The 24,068-nt window shown below is 35.4% G+C and overlaps 1 protein-coding gene across 1 annotated transcript in view; it reads right to left on the bottom strand.

Annotated features, from left to right (window-relative positions):
- TNKS (tankyrase) overlaps positions 1-24,068 on the bottom strand; it is a 182,858-nt gene that overhangs the window by 66,724 nt on the left and 92,066 nt on the right. The window contains exons 6-11 of the mRNA XM_007174051.2: positions 8,881-8,975; positions 7,336-7,402; positions 6,840-7,026; positions 3,111-3,232; positions 1,557-1,648; positions 1,386-1,464 (exon numbers count right to left, since the gene is read on the bottom strand). Of these exons, the coding sequence (XP_007174113.2) occupies positions 1,386-1,464; positions 1,557-1,648; positions 3,111-3,232; positions 6,840-7,026; positions 7,336-7,402; positions 8,881-8,975 (642 nt within the window). The remainder of the gene's footprint in view (positions 1-1,385; positions 1,465-1,556; positions 1,649-3,110; positions 3,233-6,839; positions 7,027-7,335; positions 7,403-8,880; positions 8,976-24,068) is intronic.

Below are 24,068 nucleotides of genomic sequence, written 5' to 3' on the forward strand. Positions count from 1 at the left end.
CCCCCCCACACAACTCGTGTTCTTCCTCATGAAACACCTTGGGCTCTGACATGACTCAGAGAGGCTGACACATGGACATAATGAGAGTGCCAGCATCAGTCTATGTATGAAATATTAGTACAGTGAGTCCCCTACATATAAACCTTCAAGTTGCGAACTTCCAAAGATGCGAACATGCGTTCCCATGTCCAATCATGTAAGTTAGTTCACATGTCTGGCATACATTGTTACATGCATGCATCCTCTACAAGTGGTTGTGCTTTTGTATACTTTAAAGTACTGTATAGAGTACAGTAGTACAGTATCATTATCTCAAGCCCAGAATGTCTGGAAGCAAGCATAAAAAGCAGTGGTGATGTAGCTGGTACTACCTAAGAAGCACCAGCGGTTGTACTGTACTACTGTACTTTTCAAGGTACTGTACTGTAAGATTACAAATGTTTTCTTTATTTTTTATGTTTGTTTTTTATGTGTTACTTGTGTGAAAAGGATTATAAACCTATTACAGTACAGCACTATACAGCCGATTGTGTTAGTTGGGTACCTAGGCTAACTCTGTTGGACTTAAGAACAAATTAGACTTATGAACATGCTCTCGGAACAGAACTTGTTTGTACGTAGGGGACTTACTGTAGATCTTAACTTCTTCATTCGTAAATAAATTACTATTTTAATAAATCAAAATTCTAATATTTTTTTCCTACGCCCAATGGCTCATCTTGTATGTTCCATAGAGTGTCTGCACCCTACTTTGGGGACTCCTGCTTTAAAGTATTCACTCTTGAGGATTTAAAAATCTGCAAGTTCAAGTACCTCCGAAAAACAACCAGTTTGCTTCCTTCAAGCAAACTTTCCTCAAGCAATTTATGGAGTCATGGAGTTGCAGATAATGTCACTCAGACAATGCCAATAAAAATGGTTATTAAGTTTTTATTTCTTTCTATTAAGGTTATTTGAGAGAATTATTATCATTACCAGTTTGAAGGAACAAATGTTCTTTAAAATAGGTAGCAATATTTTACCTATCTTTTACATAAATTACTTTCTGATAAACCGTAATTGATGTTGACTACCAAAATATATCAATTCCAGTATTAAGGTAAAACAATGTAAAGCTGAAATGTATTTCAAATGATAAGACCATAGCCACATTTATTGCTTTATAGAAGAATGATAGTAAAGTACAATATAAAACACAGGTAATTATCTCTATTAGTAACAAGATTTAAACCAGCTTTAAAGGAGAATCTATGAATTCAAATACATGCTAACAGTCCTTCATAAGATTAATTTCTTCCGGAGAATCAGAGAGAAGAGGAATAGTCTTAAGTGCAGCTAGCTACTCAATGCCAAGGTTGGCACCTTATCTCAGGCATGAGCCTTACCTTTGCTCCATGTTTATGTAGAACTTCCATGACATCATTGTGGGCCCTTTCTGCTGCAACGTGCAGGGGCGTCATGAAACTATGGAGAGGAGGAAAGGAAAAGGTAATCTCCTAACTTGTACCACACTTGCCCTTTAAGAACTGAGCAACTCCTTCTGCAACTGCACTTACTCTTTATTTTTTTCATTAACATTTGCTCCTTTTCTAAGTAACAATTCTGTCACTTGTTTGCGTTTGGGATGCAGGGAGGCCACAGCACAGTGCTGTAAAGTAAAGAAAACCAAGTTAATAAAATAAACTTCTGTGTAAAAATAGATTTCTGAATTGAATAGCACCTGCTGACTATTTAAAACACTGTTATCTCAAAACATATATTTTAACATTATGGAGATGATCAAAATTCCTCCTAAATACACTGGGAGTATAAAACATAAGCCTTTAAACCAAGGTGAAATTATGCTCTCAGTTGAGCAGTAAGAGACTTCGTTTCTTTCCCTTTAGCCAGTAAGTAATTATCCAGTATATATTTACTTGAAGGTATCAGAATACTGCCTCTCCAAAGCTACAGAAATCTATAACTGAATTACTCAATCCTTCAGTGGGCTGTCAGCCACATAGATCAATATTTCTCAAGCTCTTTCCCAGAGGTACTCCTAGCACTACAGGAGAATAAGTCCATACGCCCAGGGACAGGTAAGAAGGTAACAGACTTGAAGGATCTTAGAGGGAGAAGTATTCTCAGAAATTTTATGTTTTATCCTCTATTTATACAACTTTTGTATTCAACTTCATTTTATATTCATGTTTGTATTAAAACTGAAAAAGTAAGAAAACTACGTACTAATGAATAGAATGAACACTCTAAAAAAGCAGGTCAGGTTCATTCTGTGGCTTTGTGTGTCTCCTGGCAGAAATGCTGTGTAGCTTGAATGCATCTAAACCCCAGCATGAGATCCATATTCTGAGCATACATACAGTTGGCCTATTTTGGTTTGGTAACTCTTATAATGTTTTTAGCAGGTACTGCCTACAGTTTGACCCTTTTGTGCCAGATATAAAGAATGTTAACTGAAGCAGATTTAGAGGTCTGTGATAGAAGCATCACTTATGCTTAAATTCTGAATTCAGGTGTTATCCAACCAGCCCTATACCTGAAACTTAATGTGGTCAATGACAAGGAACACAGAACAATCTTTCTGAAAGTACATTAGAAGAAAACACATGGATAGTTTTAAAAACAATTTGTACAGTCTGGAACAAAAAAATTCCTAACCTTACCATTTTTCTATAATGAATGTAACAATTCTTTGACTACAATTGCTCAGAAGGATGATGCAAGTATCTTTGAAAATAATTTAATCGTTGATAGAAAGCAAAGACAGTATTTATCTAGCAACCACAAGAAAAAGAAGATTCTATAGAGAAAAATCACATCTTGTATTTCATGAGAGCACTGGCCACAAAAGTACATTTGTTATAATATGGTTGGGTAAAGACAAAAGTAAAACTAATTTTCAGATTAAGGTTGAGCAAATGTCTATTCTCTCATCCATGAAAGCAATTATCTCCCTAACCAAATTTAAAAATCAATGCAACCAATATTAAAATGCAAATTCCTGGCACTTCAGATACTAAAGTTACCTTAATGTTTCTGAAATGAAAATCGTATTTTGCATTTACACTACTATTACAGACCCATGGAATGGATTAACAATAAGATCTTACCAGTGCAGTTTCATGAGACTGTGGTTGTTTGAAATTAATGATTTCCAAAGCAAGTGTTTTTTTAACTTTCGCTAGGTCTGCTTCTCTGGCTGCTTGTAGTAAAGAATGACCTTTAAATTCATCTGTTAATGAAATAATGGTTGATGTATAAATATTTAAAATCTATAAAACTCGTTAGCATGATTATAAATAAAGTAGAAAAATTATTAATTTTTTTAATCAGTCATCAATTTTCTACACATCAGTGTATACATGTCAATCCCAATCACCCAATTCAGCCCACCACCATCCCCACCCCACCGCGGTTTTCCCCCCTTGGTGTCCATACGTGAAAAATTATTAATTTTACACATTCCTCTATTTTAGCAACAGTAACAACATGACAATATGATGATAAAGGTGCGAAGGATGAGGGTGTAGGTTAATGAAAAATTTTGAAATAAGACTATTTTCTACTCAGAGTTCATAAAGATACTCACTCCAGCAAAGTTTTAAAACAAGCAACCTAAACGTTCACCAAATAGAAACCAGTTAAATAATTTGTGAACACTTATACACTGGAATACTTTATAACTCTTAAACAAAAAGACAGATCTATATATAAGCTGAGTCACTTGGCTGAATTCTTTCTCTTTTCCTTTCTCCCTTTCCTTTGAGGGCCCCATGTCACTTTCTCCTCTTCTTCAAAAGACAGGAAGAGGGACTTCCCTGGTGGTCCAGTGGTTAAGACTCCACCTTCCAATGCAGAGGATGTGGGTTCGATCCCTGGTCGGGGAACTAAGATCCCACATGCTGCGGGGCAACTAAGCCCGCACACCACAACTACAGAGCCCACATGCTCTGGAGCCCACGTGCCACAACTGGAGAGAAGCCCGCACGCCGCAACAAAGAGCCCACCCACCACAATGAAAGATCCTGCGTGCCGCAACTAAGACCTGATGCAGCCTAAATACATGAATAAATAAATTAATTAATCAATTAATTAAAAGGAAGGAAATTTTAAAAAGAGAGACACACACAGAGACACATGCGTCCACATACTTGCATCTTATTAACTACTACTCGTCACTCAAGGTCTCAGTTCAGATACTTGGATAAGCCTTCCTGTTGTTCCCCATTAGGATTGCTTCTTATGAAGTCCTTTGTACTTGACTTTAGCTGTATATCACAGGGCTTATCACACTGTCTTATCTGCTACGGTAGTCCCATCACCTAGCACAGTGCTTGGCATACAGTAGGTAGCCAATAAGTATTTGCTGCATGAATGCTGAATATTTACAAACTAAGTCATGGCAGGTTTGGGGGAAAAAACATTTTTATATAACCTCTTGTTTAGTGGTACTTTATCACTGCTAAATTCTTCAAAGTACAGGCTTTTGAAACTTCAGAAAACTTCAGAAATCCCAATTACCCTGAAAACTTAATATTTGTAAAATGCCTTAAAAGTCTCTCTTTCTAAATGCATTTTGAAACAAGAATAAAAGCTACTTTTAGTATTTTCAGCTCCAGTGTGTGCAGAACCCACACTATGGTGTTCAATTGGCTTCATGAAAACAAATAAAAAAGTAAACAAGAAAGAGCAAAAAAATGTGTGTAATGAAAATGCTGTAAACATGGGTATGATCAAAATATTGTTTTTGTTTCCTGTATAATTTTCTTAAAAAGAATTCTGTCGTTGTGGTTGCCTAGTATAAAGCAGTGAGCATGAGGATGAAAACTGGTGAGAAAAGTTCCAGCTTTGTTAAATCCTCTCCTTCAGGTAATTCCTTGGTAGAATCTTATTTAATAAAATAAAGGAGATACTGAGAAGGTTGCAAAGTACTCTACTCAGGGAACTTCTTCCTTTACAAAACTATACAAATTTAGGTTAAATCTTAATGTTTACAGTGGAATCAGGGAGACCAGTGAAATACAACGTAAAAACCCATAACAGTACTCATAATTTACAAAATGACTCAAAGGAAAAAAGAAGTCAAATGGTGACATGGGGATAAAGCTGAGGCCAGGGTATAAAACTAAAAGAAAGAAATTAGAAAAAGATGTAAAAAATAAATTTTGAGTTAAGTTAAATTCAATTCAATAAACCTGCTGGGCACACAGCATGCACAATGCACTGTGCTAAGTTGGGGGTAGGCAGATACAGACCCAAGCACAATTACCATCAACTCATTTTTATTAGGTAACAAGGCATCGTGTAGGTGCTAAGAAGACAGAATAATAAAACCAAAGGTCTTTCTAAGAATTTAAACTTCACTGGGGAGACAGAACATCACATAGAAAAATGAACTATATAATGCAAGATAACATATGGCAAGAGTCATATGAGTGGGAGAGAGAATAAATGCACTTCTACAAGGATTCATTGCTAAGACATCTGCCCAGTTATAATCTGGTTTGTGCTGGCCTGTAATCTAGTAGATGTCATCTGTTCCGGTACCAAAATAGGTTTAAATTTCCATTTAAACAAGATCAAAACTGCAAGGAACTCTTCCTGTTTTAACATAAACTAATTTACAATCTGTTTAAACTTAAATGATGTTTTCATTTTGACTATGCCTTTTTCTTAAATTATCATTTAAAGGTTTTCTCAGGTGTTTAAATCTAGTTATCTGATTCTTAGAATCCTAGATGTAAGAGAATAGCAACCATGGGACAAATTAAAAATTAGGTAACGCCTACTTTAATTTAAACCTGTAATGCCCACGTATAGAATTAAATATATCTCAGTATTCGATATGACAACTAAATGTAATGTGGTATCCTGAATGGGATCCTGGAACAGAAAAAGGACTTGCAGTAAAAAAACAAGGAAATCTGAATAGAGTACAGCCTTTAATTAATAATATATCAGTATTGGTTCATTATTTTGACAAACGTACCATATTAATATAAGATATTTATAGGGGAAACTGGGTATAGGGTATACAAGAACTCTCTGTACTATTTTTGTTAAGTGTTATGTAAATCTAAAACTATTCTAAAACAAAAGTTTATTTAAAAACATGCATATGTAAACATAGGTAATATGTATCAGTATCTGAGAAGATTACTTCCACCAAATCATAAAAATTATCTTATTTAAATTTGGGCAAGTGATTGCACTTGGGCTATAACACACATAAATAAAAACATGAATGTGCAACTTGCAGGGCTTGGGAAATAGTGAGTACTCCATAATGTTAGATATCATCTATTACTACCAGTAGCACAAGAATATAACCTCTGTGAGCTTAGAGATTTTTTTCTAGTTTGTACACTGCTATATTTCAAGTTCCTGGCACATAGTAGGTATTCAATAGATGGTTATTGATGGACTCATCCTCTTTTGTCTTAAAAAAAAAAAAGGAGCCTTACTTAACACATGAATTGGAATCAGGCTTGAATAAACACAAAATAAATATATGTATATGAGATTCCTGTAGAATTCAAAAAGAAAAGTAATGATAAGAAAAGAGGATAATAAACTAGTGAACATGTAAGAATAGAAGTCTATTATCTAAGTTAGACAAAACAACAGCCCTAATAACAAAAATAAGATATTCTAGGACTTCCCTGGTGGAACAGTGGTTAAGACCCCACACTCCCAATACAGGGGGCCCAGGTTCAACCCCTGGTCGAGCCGCAACTAAGACCTGACGCAACCAAATAAATTAATTAATTAATATTAAAAAAAAGAAAGATATTACAATTTACAACTAGAGATGTTGACTTTAGGATATAAATACATACAAGTCAATCTTTCCCGGAGCTCAGGAGTTGGAGCCATATCCACGGCACTTTTGCCATGGCAGTTGACTAAAGTGGGATCGGCACCATGACTAAGTAACAAAGAGCAGACCTCTACACGATTCTTGGAAGCAGCCTCATGGAGTGGGGTAAACTGCCAGAGATCCATAGCATTAACACAAGCTCCATGCTGAATTGAGAAAAAAAAAAAGTTATAGGTCAGTAATCATTTCACTGGATCAAATAAAACTCGTTTATTTGACTGTAAATTTCAGTTATAACTCTGAAATGTCAACAATTGTTTTAATTTCTTTAATTTCAGCTTTTAAAAAACAGTTTAAAATAAGTTGAATAATTAAAAAATTTTAAGGCAATGGTGAACATTAAAAAAAAACCAATTTTATTATCTTAAAAATCTTGGCAAAAAACCCCCATGAAAACTCATGATGAGTTAAAAAAAAAAAAGCAAATAATATTCAATATTTTAAATTTCTCTTACCTTTAGTAGCAGTTCTGTGACTTCGTAATGTCCATATGAACATGCATTATGAAGAGGAACAAGTCCACTAAATGGAAAAAGGCCAATTAAAATACTAAAATTTCAAAGAACTTAGAGTCATTTATCCAAGAAGTGCTAAGAAACAAAATCTAATAAATCCTAGTACAATTATGTTTAAAATATTTTAAAGTATTTAATAAGAGAATAAAAAGCTAACTAATGCTCAACCTTTTGTATTTATCTTGTTTTATGTATGTCATTAAATATAATGATAAAAGCACCAATTAGAAAAGCATTTCGGTAAAAGGAAGAAGTGCATGTACTAATTGAAAATTGCATGCTTTAAATAGTAAGTATTTATAGAAAATACATGTTAACTGATAGTGAATTGAAATATTCCTACCATTTTATTTCACTTTCATGGTAATTTCCAGCACAAGAATTCAATATCCAAACTATTACAACTTGCATATCCGAGTATCATTCTGCATGAGTCAAAGACCCTCTTTTTTGTGGTGTACTTATCTTGAGGACTCACCTACTGTACACCATCTGCTTCCAGACATGCACGAGGGAAAAGCGATTTACAAGAGCATCAGGCATTTGTGCCCCTATACTATGGGGACACCACTCACACGTGGCACAGAACCCGGCGCAGGCAAGAGAGAAACAGCACCAAAAAGAGCAGATTTGAAATGATGGACTCCTCTTCTGAGAACTGTCTCAAGTACTGAGCTCTTTCTTCTTGTCTATGTTTCCTGACATGGAGAGGGGCAAAGTGAACGAAAGCCTGCTCCAGGGCTTCTTTTCTTCATGCTGCTCATCAGTGTAATAGGAACACTACTTCATCTGGGCAGTCAGGTCAATTATCTTTTAGATATTAAAGTGGCATAATGAGAAATGTTAGCCCATCACATAGGCTAGCAGACCCAATTCACGTGTCCCTGGAGATTAGCTAGGAAAGTGGTACAAAGGTTTCCAAAATGCACCTATTCATAAAATAAATGACATACTGCTTTCTTGGTTCCCAGACACCTCTCTCCCATATCAACCTTCATAAGGACTTTTTAGGTTTTCTCAGTTTAGATGGCCAAGATTTCATCAGGAAAAAATTAGAATATTGTATACTTACGTATACTTATGATTTTAGTTTATTAGTAAGAGATGGTCCTTTCATACCTGATAAATAGGATAGTTATGTTACTGGATTATCAGAATTTTTTATTTATCTGTCTTTCTGAAGTGTAACTTAAGAGTTGAAAAATAGTAATTGCAATTGAGAGAAACAAATTTTAACTTCAAATAATAGAATACAATAAAATTAAACTAATTTAGGAAATTGTTATGAGAAGAACCCTTAATTAGTAGGAACATGAAAATGAAGTCAAATCACTGTGAACATTCTTAAAATGCTATACAAGCTGTAAGGCAATGGGATATAAGACTTTTGTCTAGTGCTCAAAAACTTTTGTGTATCAGATGTTGAAAACAAAGCGTAAATATCCATGAATGAAACCATTACAGGAAATACGCTGATACACGTACCCTTTGTCTTTTGCATGCACGTCAGCACCATGCTGGAGAAGAAGCTGAACGATCCGAACTCGGTTGTAGCCCGCTGCTAGATGTAAAGGAGTTGACTAGATAGAAAAGAGAAAGAAAAACGTATCCCCCCCTTCAGGTAAATAATTCTTGCTTTGGCATCTAATCTGTATTTATTTATTTAAAGACAATGAGTGTTAACATACACAGAAAATACTGAGGTGAAATGCCAAAAATTCATATTTCCTAGCTGGATGAGAGACAATTCACTCATCTCAGGAGTAAATTCTAACTTCAGTGCCATTCACCTACTTCTCCTACTGGTTTTTCAAGGCCTTCAGTTATCAAGCCCTACCCTACCTATTCCACATTATTTCTTAATTTCTTTCCATCATGGACCATTCCTACTGTTCTGGGAAGACATGTCAGGGCTCATATTCCTCATAATTGGAAACATTCTTCTTTATCTTACTTGCATCCTGTCCACCTTTCAAATTCTAACTTTTCAATCCCAATTCTATCATAAAGAGCTAGCTCTCAAAATTTCTCTTTAATAGGAAAAGCTGAAAAGCATCTCTGAAGAATATTGGAAGAAATTCTAGTGGAAACAAAAAAGACAATGGACCGTATTCATTCCATTAGGCTGCTAGCAATGGGTCAGAACTAATTTCCTACCTTGGATACGATGAAATATGCCAAGATAGTATTTAATTCTTCTATTTTATGTACTGCATATGCAGTATAAATACAGGAGGAAAATAAAGTTTCTTTCCAACTAATTTCTGCCACATTTTAATTTGAACCAAGTTATTAAAAGGTGTTCTGCTCACATATAATATGATAATTAAAATAATCAAACTTCTCCACACCTTTAAAAAAAAATCAGAAATAACATTACTTTAATTAAAAGTTTCTCTGCAACCATAGCAATTTTCCCACCTCTGCTCATTTATTTAAAGTTTAAATACTGTAACGGCTTTTCACACAGGGTCTAGTATACTTTAATATACTACCATGTCTCATGTCTTCTATTTTGGGCCTTGGGATTTAATAAGATTTTCAATTTATTTTCTTCACATATTTTGATACAAAAGAATTACTTAATACTGTGTTATCTATTACTGCTTTCAAGGCACTCCATACATTTTATATGTTCTGACAGTCTCTAAGTTTAGGAACTATTTTTGAGCAATACACAGCTAATAATGAGATCACGTAGTTTGGAAAAGAGTCCTGAATAGGAAGTCAGGAAACATCATCACAGTCCTGGATCTTGTGGAACTGTGAAAGTCATATTACCTACATAGCTCAGCTTCCTCACATGTAAAATGGAGATAAAACCACCCATCCTAGCTATTTCAAAAGTGCATGAAAAGTTTTCTCCCACATATAATCACCTTTAAAATGTAAAATGCCATATAAAAACAGATGATTAAAATTTCTGAATCATCAAACAACAAGCCCATCCAAGTTTCTGCCTTCAGACACCTGTCAAATGTTACTGTAAATGATACTTCTAGGGACTACCCAATTATTTTCAGGACTTATTTTCCCCATCCTTTAACATTTTAAAGATGTTGTTTCACTATCTTCTGGCTTGCATTGTTTCAGATTAGAAATCTGCCTACATGGTATCTTTATTCCTATGTACATGTGATTTTTCTTCGGGATACATTCATAATTCCTCTTTATCACAGACTTTAAGAAATCTGACTTGTGATGTACCTTGGTACAGTTTTTTTTTTTTTTCCTTCTTTTTTTGGTGTATGTGTGTGCTTGGGGCTGGCTGAGCTTCTTCGATCTACTATTTACAGTTTTCATCAAATTTGGAAAACTTTCAGCTATTATTTCTTCAAATATTTTTTCTGCCCTCTCTCTTACCATTGTCTCCTTTGGGGACTCCAATTGTACAGATGTTAGGCTGTTTTCAAAGCTTGCTTTTAAGCTTTGTAAGCAGGACCAGAGCAGCATTTGGTCTAGGACTAATTTTCCCCTTCTACTGAAGCATTACCCTTTTGAGTACTCTATGATATCTAATGAATTATGAGGTTTGTCCTTTCTGGCTGGTGGCAACAGAAATGATTAAAGTCTCTGTGAGTTGCTAGGATTGTTACCTCTAATCCTTTTGGGTGGTTCTTTTATCAGCCTCAGGTAGTTTTCTCATACCTGTATTAATCAGTACTCAGCTGAAGATAGTAAGGGGATCCTTTGCAGCTCTCTGGAGCTCTCTTCTCTGTGCAGCTCTCCCTTCCCTGGTCCTCCACCCTGCTAACTCTTGCCACCTTGGTCTCCTCAATCTTCTAATTCCATCTTCTCGAGTCAGGGAAACCACTGGGTGCCTCCTGGATTTTCCCTCCCTGCATCAAGGCCTGGAAATTCTTTCTAGGCAACAACCTGGAGCAATCACAGAACTCACCTTATTTGATTCCTATCACTCAAGAAGCACTACTATGTACTGCCTGATGTTCAACTTCTGAAAACCAGTTTCATATATTTTATCCAGTTTTTTTTTTTTTAATTGTTTCAGGAAGGAAGGTAAATCTAGTTCCTGTCACTCCTTCTTGGCCCACTTTCAGGGCTGAATTTGACTTTATACTGCAGTTGGGAAGTTTCCTCAAGAGATAGTAACTGCTTTGGATGAATGGTCAATGTGTCAGTAAGCTCTCATAGGACATAGCTGACATTTAATATTATAAGGAAAAGGTGACAATTTCATTGCTGATGCACAAAAAGATTTTCTTTTTTCATATTAAGTATTCTTACAAAATTTTATTTGTATATAGTTGGGTCAATAATAGTATTTATTTCTTATTCTTGAAAATAAACTAAGTCCCTAAATAAATGAATACCTATACACACACACTAACTGTTTATACAGAAGGCCAAAACAAAAAATTATATCTAGTTTCTGGATTTTAAAAAATCATTATGAGACTAAAAATTATCTATAATGCTTTGAAAATGGTAATATAATTTTTAACCTGTATAATTTTAAAACTCATATAACTCAAATAAATTAGAAGGCTCTGTAACTGAAATGGTAGAAAGTGATAGAAGGCCTGAAATAGAGCAGTTGTTAAAAAATGGAGTTGAGGAGTGAGTGTCAAAAACTATTAAGAAGGAGAATTGCTAGAATCTGATAATTGATAATAAGTAGTAAGGAATATAGCAGTTTCCAGTTTGGAAATGTCAGTGATAGAGGAAGGAAAAGAAGGAAGAAGGGAGGGAGGGAGAGAGGGAAGAAGAGAAGGGAAGGGAAGGGAAGGGAAGGGAAGGGAAGGGAAGGGAAGGGAACCCAAAGGGAGAGAATGTGAGGTTTGGGTTTATTGTGTTTGAGTGCCTATACGATACCCTAGCGGTAATGGGACTAAGAATGGAGTTTTGGAAAGATCACTCTGGTTACTCAATAGAGAATAAACTGGAGAGGAAGGGCAAATCTGATGGCAGGAAGACCTGAATAGAAGCCTGCAGGACTAATCTAGGAGGGAGATAATGACGGTGTCAGTTAGTAACATGGTAGCAGCATCTAAGTAGAGGTAGTTGAGCTATGGGAGCGGATGAACTCACAGGGAGAATGAGTACAGAACAAGCAGGGTGACACTTTCTGAGGAGTCATTCCGATGTGTATGCTAACCGTGCAAACTAAACAGTATCACTGGAAGGCACATAAAAAGCTGTGACATGCCTGCAATAAGTTTGAGGAAATGGTATAAAGCAAAAAGAAAAAGTACAAATTGAGAACAAACGATGATTTGAACAAGCTTACACTACTAAGAGTCCAGGAGTTTTTCCTCTAGAAAAAAACTTACCACTAAACATTATATACTAAATGCTATCGTCTGATGCAAAGCAATTAAAATCATGTGGTCCAGTGAGTGGTTAGCACACAGCGCCAACTTTATACCTCAACTACCAATGGCACAGCGATGATCAGAGTAATTTTCGAAATGCTAGGGTAATTAACAGAGTGTAATTTTGGTTTGGAAAAAAAAGAAAAGCAGGCCCGTTTGTAAAATACTCACACATGTTACTTGATAATTTTGTGTTGGCTGTAAACTAGCAAACACAAGAATCAAACATTTAAGGCATCACTGTGCACAGGACAGCAATCACCGCCAGTTTGCACACCTCACATTTATTCTTAAAACAGATTTTTTTGTTGGGAATACTTTAAAAGTCAAACATGTAGAGCGAAAAACAGAATAAAATAAAAAACATGTAGGGTGATAAAGTATGAAACAACTACAAATATAAAATCTCTATCAAAAAACCTATCTTAATATTATTCTGCTGTAAGAGAAATGTTATTACTAATATTTTCATATTGTAAAATGTTTACAGAAAAAAGAATCCTTACTTAAATAAATCTCATAATTCAAAGTTTTCTTCTTGGAATCAGGCCATAGGAAACAATAAACTTATACATATACATTTATCTTTGCTTTTTTATGATATAGATTTGCAGCATACAATAATGCATTAACTTCTCCTACACATATATGCATAGTTAAAATAGGAACAACTGACAACCCTGTTATAAAACTGTGGATGCAACTTTAACAGAAGTGCAGGGAGCACAATATAAGGAAGTGAGTAGAGGCTTTTAAGCCTTGGGTTTGCATTCCTCCTCTGCAAAATTTACAAGGTATATGGCTTTGGACTAATTTCTTAATGTCTCTGAGCCCTGGCTTCTAATATCTGTAAAATGAGAATTATAATTCCTACCATATAAGGCTATTTCATGCATTATAGATAACTATATAAAGCACCTAATACAGTATCACATAGAAAAAGCTCAACAAATGGTGGTTATTACTTATTATCACCTTATTAAGTATCTTACACACTTAGAAGTTATTTCTTAATGGTCATTTACCAGTCCTCATCTTACTTTACCTATCAGCATCATCTGACATAGCTGAGCACTTCTTCCTTCTTGAAATGTTTTTCCCCTTGGTATCTAGGACACCTAGGTACCCACACTTCTTTTCTGGTTGCTCCTCACTTTCTTGACATTGGAGAACTCCAGGACTGAGTCCTTAGACCTCTTTTCCTCATTATCTACACTCACTCTTTTGGTGATCTCATGCAGTCTTGGGGCTCTAAACAACATTTATATGCTGACAACTCCTCAATTCTATCTCCAGTTCAGTCTTCTTTGCTGAACTCCAAACTCTCATACTCTAACGTCCTACTTGACATCACCTTACGGATATACAGGAGACACTGCATGCTTATCATGTCCAAAACTGAGCTCTTAGTATTCCCTCCAAAAGCTACTCTGCAGAATTTCCTATTGCTGTTAATGGCAACTCCATCCTTTTAGTTACTCAGGTCAAAAACTTTGATAGTCTTTCTTGACTGTCATCTTTCTCTCACACACTATGCTCACTGCATCAGACTATTTCTGTTGGCTTTATCTCCAAAGTCTCTCCAGAATCCCATCACTTTTCACCACATCTACTATCACTATCCTGGTCTAAGCACCATCCTCCCTGAGCTGATTGGTTGTAACAGCCTCCTTGCTTCCAGCATAATCCTCTGAGAGCCTACGAAACATAGCAGCAGAGTGATCCTGTTAAAATGTTAGAGGTTCCGGTCCTCAGCTCAAAATCTTCCAGTGGCTCTTCATCTCACTCTAAGTAAAGCTGAAGTCTTTATAATGATCTAGAAGGCCACAGACAATCTCTCATTACTACCTCTAACTTTCTGACCTCATCGTTCACTCTGGTTCACTCCAAACAGCTCAACTGCCACAATTATTACTTTGCTAAAAAAACTAAAGGCCTACCAGTAACAAAATATTTTCCCACTTAAATTTAATTTCACACATGACTCCTTAACAAATCCAAACAATGGAAGACAAAGTGTTCCTAAGGATTAAATATCAAAGCAAGAAAATCCTATAGATACACAATACAGCCATCACCTTTGGAAGACCTATATATTATTATGTGCCTAGAATATCGAAATTTAATTTCTAAATATTTTTTTCCTACTGAGCAAAGAAATCATGAAAACTACGTCTCAAGATTTAAATGTATCATTACATATTCAATCCTAAGGGAATTTTAGCATTTAACACAAAACACACATGGCTATCTCACAAATGACTGCTGGGTACTGGGGAAAGGTTCCTCAGTTTGTTAGTACTGAGAAAGCTTTTGAAGTTAACACAGAGACAGAATATCCCAATCTTTACAGCACTTCTCATCTAAGAAACATAAAATATTATAAAAATTCTTAATTTCTTAAGACTATTATTATTGTTCTATTTTTATAAAGTAAGGCATATCTCAGAGGTATTGTGGGTTTTGTTCCAGACCACTGCAATAAAGTGAATATCCCAATAAAGCGAGTCACAAATTTTTTGGTTTCCCAGTGCATACAAAAGTTATATTTACACTATGCTGTAGTCTGTTAAGTGTGTAATAGTGTTATGTCTTAAAAAATGTACATATCTTAGTTTAAAAATACATTATTAAAATGCTAACCATCATCTGAGCATTCAGCAAGTTGTAGTAGTAACATCAAAGACCACTGATCACAGATCACCATAACAAATATAATAATGAAAAAGTTTGAAATATTGTGAGAATCACCAAAATGTGACACAGAGACACGAAGTGAGCAGATGCTGTTGGAAAAATGGCACCAATAAACTTGCTCAACGCAGAGTTGCCACAAATCTTCCATTTGTAAAAACACAGTGTCTGAGAAGTACAATAAAGTGAAGTGTAAAACGAGGTCTGCCTGTACAAAATTTGGGGCAATCCTTAAACAAGATTTTAAAATGAGATTCCAAAATACCAGTACTCCAGATAAATATCTCCTTTCCTCTTATTCTGTCTTTGGACACTACTTTTGCAACAAAAAGTGGTCACTAAAAAGATTGCCAAAGACGGTCTTAAAACTATTTGCCACAATCTTTTACTGTAACACTTATCATGAAATCAAATAGTTAAATATTTATGTCTGTCTCCTCTAATCCACGGTGAGCTCATTGAGAATGAAGAGCATATCTTAATTTTACGTTAGAAGGCTTAACACAGTGCCTCACACTAGTAAAAAAGAAATGAAAGTTATGGTTAGCTTTTGATTTACATTAATTAAAGAGAACAGGGGATATGAATAATCCAGCTTGGTGAATTTGACTTTGAATTTGTGTGAAAAATTTATACCACATTTCAACACAGGCCTGTGTGATGTTGGAAGCGTTCCCTAGGAAAGAACAAAACCACAACTGAGAAGCCAGGATGTAAGTCATCAGAGAGCTGCCTAACTTCATGATGTGTAGTGCACTGAGGTTTTCTTTAAGATTTCCACTTTGACCTAGATCAAATCCTCCTGAATTTTTCAGATTAGGGTAAACAATTCATCATGGTTTGCCCGAGACATTCTTAGTCTCAGGAAACCCGCGCATCCCAGGCAAACTGGGATGGTTGATCACCCTACTCTAGCCAGGCTTAATGCTGAATGAGTTTCTTGGTTTCCAGAGCTGTCCCAAGTCAGAAAGTAGCGTGTGTGTCTGTGTGTGTGTGCCCACCTGCAAGGGCACACATGCATTCAGAATAAGGCAAGACTTACTACTTTACCAAATTAGGAGAAGAATCATAAAACTTTATCATCTGCTCAGATCTTTCCGCGTTCACCTGAGCGTTTATGTACTCATCACCCAGATTCAACAATCACTTATTATTAAGACTTTGTTACACTGGCTTCTGCTATCTCTTTTATTTTCCCCACTGAAGTATTCTGGAGAAAATTCAAGACACTACATACTTCTGTAGGTGCCTCTAAAAATTATGGGCAATTTCTTTAAAAAACCCGATATTATTACATCTAATAAAATAGTGGTAAATCTTTGGTACCATCTAATGCCCATGTCAGTATTCAAATTTCCTATCTGTCTCAAAACTTTTAAACGTTCATTTGCCAGATGTCAGGAAAAATACATTTGGTTATTGGGCCGTTATGTTTCCCCAAATCTACGACAGTCTTTCTCCCTCCTTTCTTTCTTTTTCTACAATACTGACAACTCTCCGTGAAGTTTCTCAACTCTTGTTGAAGAAACCTTGTTAATTGTTCCCTTCCTTGTGTGATTATTTAACTTGTGACAGTATCTTCTGTATTTCATGTAACTTGGAAGTTGAAACTATATTGGCAAGAATATTCATAGATAGTACGTCATATAGTATTACATCAGGTGACATTTTGTCTGGATATTCGACTTTCAGTGATAATATTGTTCAATGTAGCATCAGTTTTGCATGTACATACTACCTCTCTGAACTCGTGCATCCTAGATATCATCTGTAATTTTCTTAACTTCCTGCCATCTTTTTATACAATATATATAAACAAACACAAAATCATTACACTTAAAAATTCCAATACTTATTTCTAGTTTTGGGGACATATAAAAACATGCCTTTTCAGATCTGGTTTCAAAAATGAGGTACCATATATGTATTTTCTCAGTTCTAACTGGTTTCAATTATCAATTACTTTCATTTACTCACCATTCCCACCCGAACATAATTCTCTTTTAAATTATAAAAATAATATATTCCCTATAAAATAACACAAAGTAAAATGTCTATTTCTCTCTCTAGCACAACAAGCCCCTTTCCCAAAGGTAGGCACTGTTTATAGTTACACAAGTGTCATCTGAGATATTTTTCTATGTTATATGAAGTTATGTTTGTTTTTGAGTTCTTTTTGCTGCTGCTTTTGTCACACAAATGGATATTATATTCTTCTGCAATTTGCTTTTCTTCTCTTAAAATATTAGCACATAGAGGTCTACCTTATTCTTTGTATAGTATTTCCATTATGTAGCTGCATCGTAATTATTTAACCATCACCTTATAAATGGACATTTACAAATGTTACAGCTCTGCTCTGGTTATCTTAACAAAACACATCTCATTCAAACTTATCATTTGGTTAAGATAGATCAGTGTTCCCCTTCTACAAATAAAATACTGTATCAGCCATTAATACAAAACTCCCAGGAAGATATAATAACTGCATAATCAGAGCTTATTAAATTTCTTTTAGGCACAGAGACATGATTAATCTGCTTGTGAGGTACAGCTAAGAAGTTCTTTGAGACAGTGATACTTAAATCAGAATCAAGGCAAATTAAAAGCTAGAGAATCAATATGGGCATGAGTCCATGGAAATAAATATATCTCATCACTGATGCCTGTCTTTTGAAGAGGTATTTTAAGTAGTACCATAATAAAGATTAGACAGTCTCCTTGAAGTTTCTCCACTCTTGGGCTATAATAATAATAATTTAAAAGAGAAACTATCTGGAGAATGAAAATTGATGAACCAAAGTAGAAATAAAATTTTAAAAAGATACTTTATTCACACCTTCCCCCCAAATTGTATCTCCTTTAACTTGTCTCTTCTACAGAATACACTTTACTAGATCCTTTAATAATAATGACTTCTTTCCCATTATGAGTCTTTTTTTCTGGTCCTGGGATTCTTGGGCAACAATTCTCTAAAGCACAGTGCCTAGAGCTAAATACACCTAATAAGAGATACGGTCCCATCACAGCAGATTATATCAGGACTAGTTTCATAAATAGACATATTACTCCTACAACCTAACAGTGTTTAACGTATTAATGTTTTGAAGTCACAATCTCTGTAATGGGAGGGAGTTGGGTAACAATAGTACTGGCTTCCTCACAGCGTTATTTTCTGGCTAAAATGAAATAAAATATATAAAAACATTTTGAAAATACCAAGTATTTTATTGAAATAACAGCTAAAATCTACTGTGTACTTTCTATGTATTAACTTGTTTACTTTACACAACTATTACCAGAACTAGAAACTATTATTATCTCCATATAACAAATGAGGAAACTGAGAAACAGGGGCGTTAACAGCAGAGTCAGAGATCACATGCAGGTAAGTCTGACTTCAGAACTCTCATTCTGCCTGCCTTCCTTTCCTTTGGCTGGGCACTCAGGTTCTGGACAGTATGTTCAGAAATGGATCAGTATGGCTGAGAGGCAGGAAGAATTACTCTTGGTAGGCAGGGATTGCTTTGGTAGTTCTGACTCAACTCAGCACTCAGATCAAACCCTATCAATACTGACAGTGTGACCATACTATTGGATGAGTGCCCCAGAAAGGTAGGACCTCTTTTTTTTTTTTCTTTTTTTTAAAAAAATTGAAGTATAGTTGATTTACATTGTTGTGTTAATTTCAGGCATACAGCAAGGTGATTCATATATATATATCCTTTTTCAGATTCTTTTCCATTATAGGTTATTACAAGATATTGAATATAGTTCCCTGTGCTATACAGTAGGTCCTTGTTGTTTATCTATTTTATATATAGTACTGTTAATCCCAAATTCCTAATTTATACCTCCCCTGCCTCTCCCCTTTGGTAACCATGAGTTTGTTTTCTATGTTTGTAAGTCTATTTCTGTTTTGTAAATAAGTTCATTTTAGATTCCACATATAATTGGTGTCACATGATATTTGTCTTTCTCTGTCTTACTTCACTTACTTCACTCTAGGTCCATCCATGTTGCTGCAAATAGCATTATTTCATCCATTTTTATGGCTGAGTAATATTCCACTGTATGTATGCATGTATCTTCTTTATCCATTCATCTGTTGATGGTCACTTAGGCTGCTTCCATGTCCTGGCTATTGTAAATAGTGCTGCTATGAACATTGGGGTGTATGTATCTTTTTGACTTAAGAGTTTTCATCTTTTCTGGATATATGCCCAGGTGTGGGATTACTGGATCATATGTTAACTCTATTTTTAGCTTTTTAAGAAACCTTCATACTGTTCTCCATAGTGGCTGTACCAATTTGCATTTCCACCAGCAGTGTAGGAGGGTTCCCTAGAAATGTAGGACTTCTTAACAAAAGAAGTTATTTAAAATAATAAGCATCAGGACTTCCCTGGTGGCGCAGTGGTTAAGAATCCGCCTGCCAATGCAGGGGACACAGGTTCAAGCCCTGGTCCGGGAAGATCCCACATGCCGCGGAGCAACTAAGCCTGTGTGCCACAACTACTGAAGCCTGCATGCCTAGAGCCCGTGCTCCGCAACAAAGAGTAGCCACCGCAATAAGAAGCCTGCGCACCGCAACGAAGAGTAGTCCCTGCTCACCACAACTAGAGGAAGCCCAGGAGCAGCAACAAAGACCCAACGCAGCCAAAAAATAAAATAAAATAATATAATAATAATAAGTATCAGAGGACATGGAGGAATAACAGAATATTGAAACAGGAGAAGAAAATTTATCATCTGCTTCTTTCCCAGTGCTGGATTTTTCTATGTATCTCTAACAGTCATTTGGTCTTTTCTTGAACTAAATCCCTCCAATTGATTCAACTGCTTCTTCCAGAATAATTTCTTGACTACCTTCCTGGTCACCCTCTGACTGGTCAATATCCCTCCTTAAATTGTGAAACCCTAAGTTTGGTGCTAAATCCAGATACAGTCTGGATATGCATTCAAGCAGAGCCAGATGACAACCTGTCAGCATTATTAGAGTAAAGCTTCCAACATCGCACTGGGAGGTTGGACTAGTTGCCATTTAAGTCCTCTTCCAGATAAAGTTCTATGAGGTAGAATAATGATTGATATTTTAGTCTCAAAGAGTATGCTTTTCCAAAGTAACATATGTAGTCATCTTTAGGAAGGAACCTAAGGCATTTGAAAATTTGTAGAATTTATGAAATAGCTCATAAAACAAAATTTCTGTACTTCAATTGCCTTATATAGTAAAAGTTTATTTTTTAAAGTGAGTCTATAAAGGACTATCCTTACTTTAAGTGTTATGTATGGGGAAGAGAAGGATAGGGGAAAGGAAATGAACAGACAGTAAAGAGCAGGTAATCCATAGGGTAATTTTGTGAGAGTAAAGCTCTGAATGCCAACTTAATTAAATTTTAACTCAACATTATCATTGTGGAAACTCCAAGGGGATTCTTCAACAGCCAGAAATTTGTGTTTCTCTTTTTCAGCCTCAGAATCAGCTGAAGAATTGAAATGTATGCATGAAAATGAGTTTCTAGCGTCCTCTCATAGGGTTTGTATGGGAAAGAAGAAAGGATGCTTAGCACTTTCAGAAAGTGCAACATTAATTTTGCATTGCTTAATGAGAAACAGCTGGCAGACTTTATGGAAATCAAATTTCTTGGTCTGACAGTAACCTGATGTCTTATACTTTTCAAAAGAAAAGTTCTCACACTACTCAAACCTCACATGAATTCCTTTTTATAATTAATATTTACAATCTTAGGTTTTCAAATCTAAACATCAAAGATTCTAACTAACGTTCAACAGATAGATGACTTACTCTGGAAGTACAAGGAAACAAGTCCACCAATTGTCATTTAAAGATTATTTATGGGGAAATCATTCCACCTTAGATCCTTGGACAGTCATTTTAACTGTATAAACTAGAGAATGAGAAATTCTGTTATCTGATTTTAGTGTGCTTCAGAGCTCTAGGACTTGGGAGACATGCTGTTACCTCAAAGTTCCGTCAGTGATCAAGTCCTGACACTTCTGAGTTTGCACATGTGAATTCAGCAGCCAAAGGCAGCCAGGAGCAGAGGTCTCTAGCTCTATTCCCTGCGGAAGCCTCCTCACCCAATTCTAATGGGTATTGAACCCTCTCAGACACTAGGAGATCACTTTAGGGGAATTTTTATGGTATTCAGAGTAGGGTATTACCATGTTACTATTGAAAAATTAAAGCATCTTTACAAAAGGAAAATCAACATATGAAGTATTTTATATTTAGTCTATTTCCAAATTTACTAATTTGACTACCCAAATATGCATTTCAAATAATTATGCCTGGTATTTACAGTGTTTTTAAAGTTTTACTGTTGATACCATTCTTAGCAGAGAAAGACATTTTCTTATTAGTCACTGAAAATAGCCTTCTTTTAAAAAGGATATTATTAAGATTCTTGATACTTTTAGAAACTTCCTTTTATAATTGTAAATTAATTAAGCAAGTGAGAGAATGGATGAATATGCTTCGGAGGTGGGGGAGGGGAGATTTCCTGAACAATTATTATACTTCTTTAAAAAAGAAAAAAAAAGTAGCATACAAAAATAACCAGGTGAATGTTTGTGTCTGCCCTTCCAGTTTACATGTTGAAGACCTGACCCTCAACATGATGGGATTTGGAGACAGGGCCTTCAGGAGGTAATTAGGACTAGATGAGGTCATGAGGGTAGAAGCCCTCAAGATGGGATTAGTGCCCTTACAAAGAAGAGACAGCCAAGAGCTCTCTTTCTCTCTCAGCAAAAAGGCAGCCCTCCGCAAGCCAGGAACCCAGTATGGTATGGCAGCCCTAGCTAACTGAGACACCAGGTAACTGGTACACAATGAATTAAGAAATTAATTGTTTATATTGTTTTCATATTATGGCCAAACAACTGTTTCTAATAATACCAATTCAAAGCTACAGATAATACCAGAGTTCTCAAATCCATAATGAACTCTCCACTTTTTGCTGCCTTTCCTTAGGCCAGAAGAGTTTCTGACATCAGACTTCTTTTTGTAACTAAGCAAGCCTTTTTCACACACTAAGGTTCACCCTTTACTAAAAGGATTTAAAAACTTTTTGCGGAATAATCTACTGTCAACTGACATTAACTAAACAGTTTAAGCCAGAGAGACCATAATCAAATCATAATCATTAGAGGGCTATTTTAAAATACCTTTATCATGTAATAATTAATAAATAACTATATGTAAATAACACCACTCACAATTCCACTCACTGAAGAACTAGGACATCAACAATAGCATAAAGTGACCTTCTGTGTTTCTACCTGATCTCCTATTCCCTTGCCACTCTGCCAGATGGATGTTTTTCAAGCTACTGCTGCAGTTGTAATCTAACCTACCCTGTAAAGTCTGGTATACTTGGAGAGTCAGAAGAAGCACTTTAAACTTAGGTTCTTACAATTTTAAAAGGATATACTGAAATATCACTTTTGTAATTTGGCTTCTAAATCAAATTTTAATAATGAATCATATTCCCAGCAAAATGATTTAGTACTCGCTCCTTTATCCCTCAACTAGTCTAATATTGAAAACTGCAGGAAACTTGTGCTTTTTGGATATGAGTATAGGAGAAACCGAAGTTCAGAGGAGGATGGCTAAGCTGAGCTTAACTGAATTCCTAAGCTTTACCACCTGCTTTTTAACACAGGTCCCTTTCTACTAAAAATTCTTTTCTCGAAGAGAAAAACAGAACATAGTTGGCATGGGTACTAATTACCCTCACCAGTAGAGATGTCATGCTTGACAGAATAGAGACTGTTTTAGTAGAAGTGATTCCCTAATGAAAAATAAAAAAGACATTTTCAAGCCCTTATTGTTACACTATGAATATACACATGCATAAAGATTTTATACACTATATCCCAACATAAGCAGGCAAGAAAACTCGCTCCAAGGGATTTCTGCATTACCGTTAAGACATGCACTGTTCAGCAAGATGTACCTTAAAGAAGTGATTTGATTAGATATATAATTAAACTTAAAGTACCTGAAGAGTTCCCTAATGCACATGTACTGCATTTTGACCTTCTTATAATCCCAAGTAACATCTAAACTATGAGCCAGAAAAGTTGGACACTAAAAACTGGTCTGACCTTTTATCTACCAGGATGTGGGAAGAACAGAGGAGGATGATAAAGGCCACTAAAGGCCACAGGGAGCCACGCATGGGCCCTCAGGTAATGCTAACACTTTCTTAAAGGGGAAAAAGGCTGTATATAAACTTTATTCCAGATACCAGGAGTATTTTATCTACCGACTCTTACATAATCCAAGTCTGTATTACTTACTCTGATGAAAAATAAGTAACAAAATACATAACAATCTTAAAATGTTAGAGTTGAAAGGTAAATTGGAGCTCATGTGGCCCAAAGCCATCCTTTTCTAGGCTAAAAGACTGAGAACTCAGAGATATAATAAAACTTGCCATGATCACATAGCTAGTAATAATTTTAACTTAAAACTTGGTCTTCTAGCTTCAGCTTCCTGCTTCTTCCTACAACACCATGACCCATAAAGATGTGCATAAAATTATTTTTTGCTTTCTGAGGGAAAAAAAATCTTAAATTGTAAGATACAAATACAAAGTAATTGAACATATCAAAAGA

Source organism: Balaenoptera acutorostrata, chromosome 21 (assembly GCF_949987535.1).
Source record: "Balaenoptera acutorostrata chromosome 21, mBalAcu1.1, whole genome shotgun sequence".
Lineage (NCBI taxonomy): Eukaryota > Metazoa > Chordata > Mammalia > Artiodactyla > Balaenopteridae > Balaenoptera > Balaenoptera acutorostrata.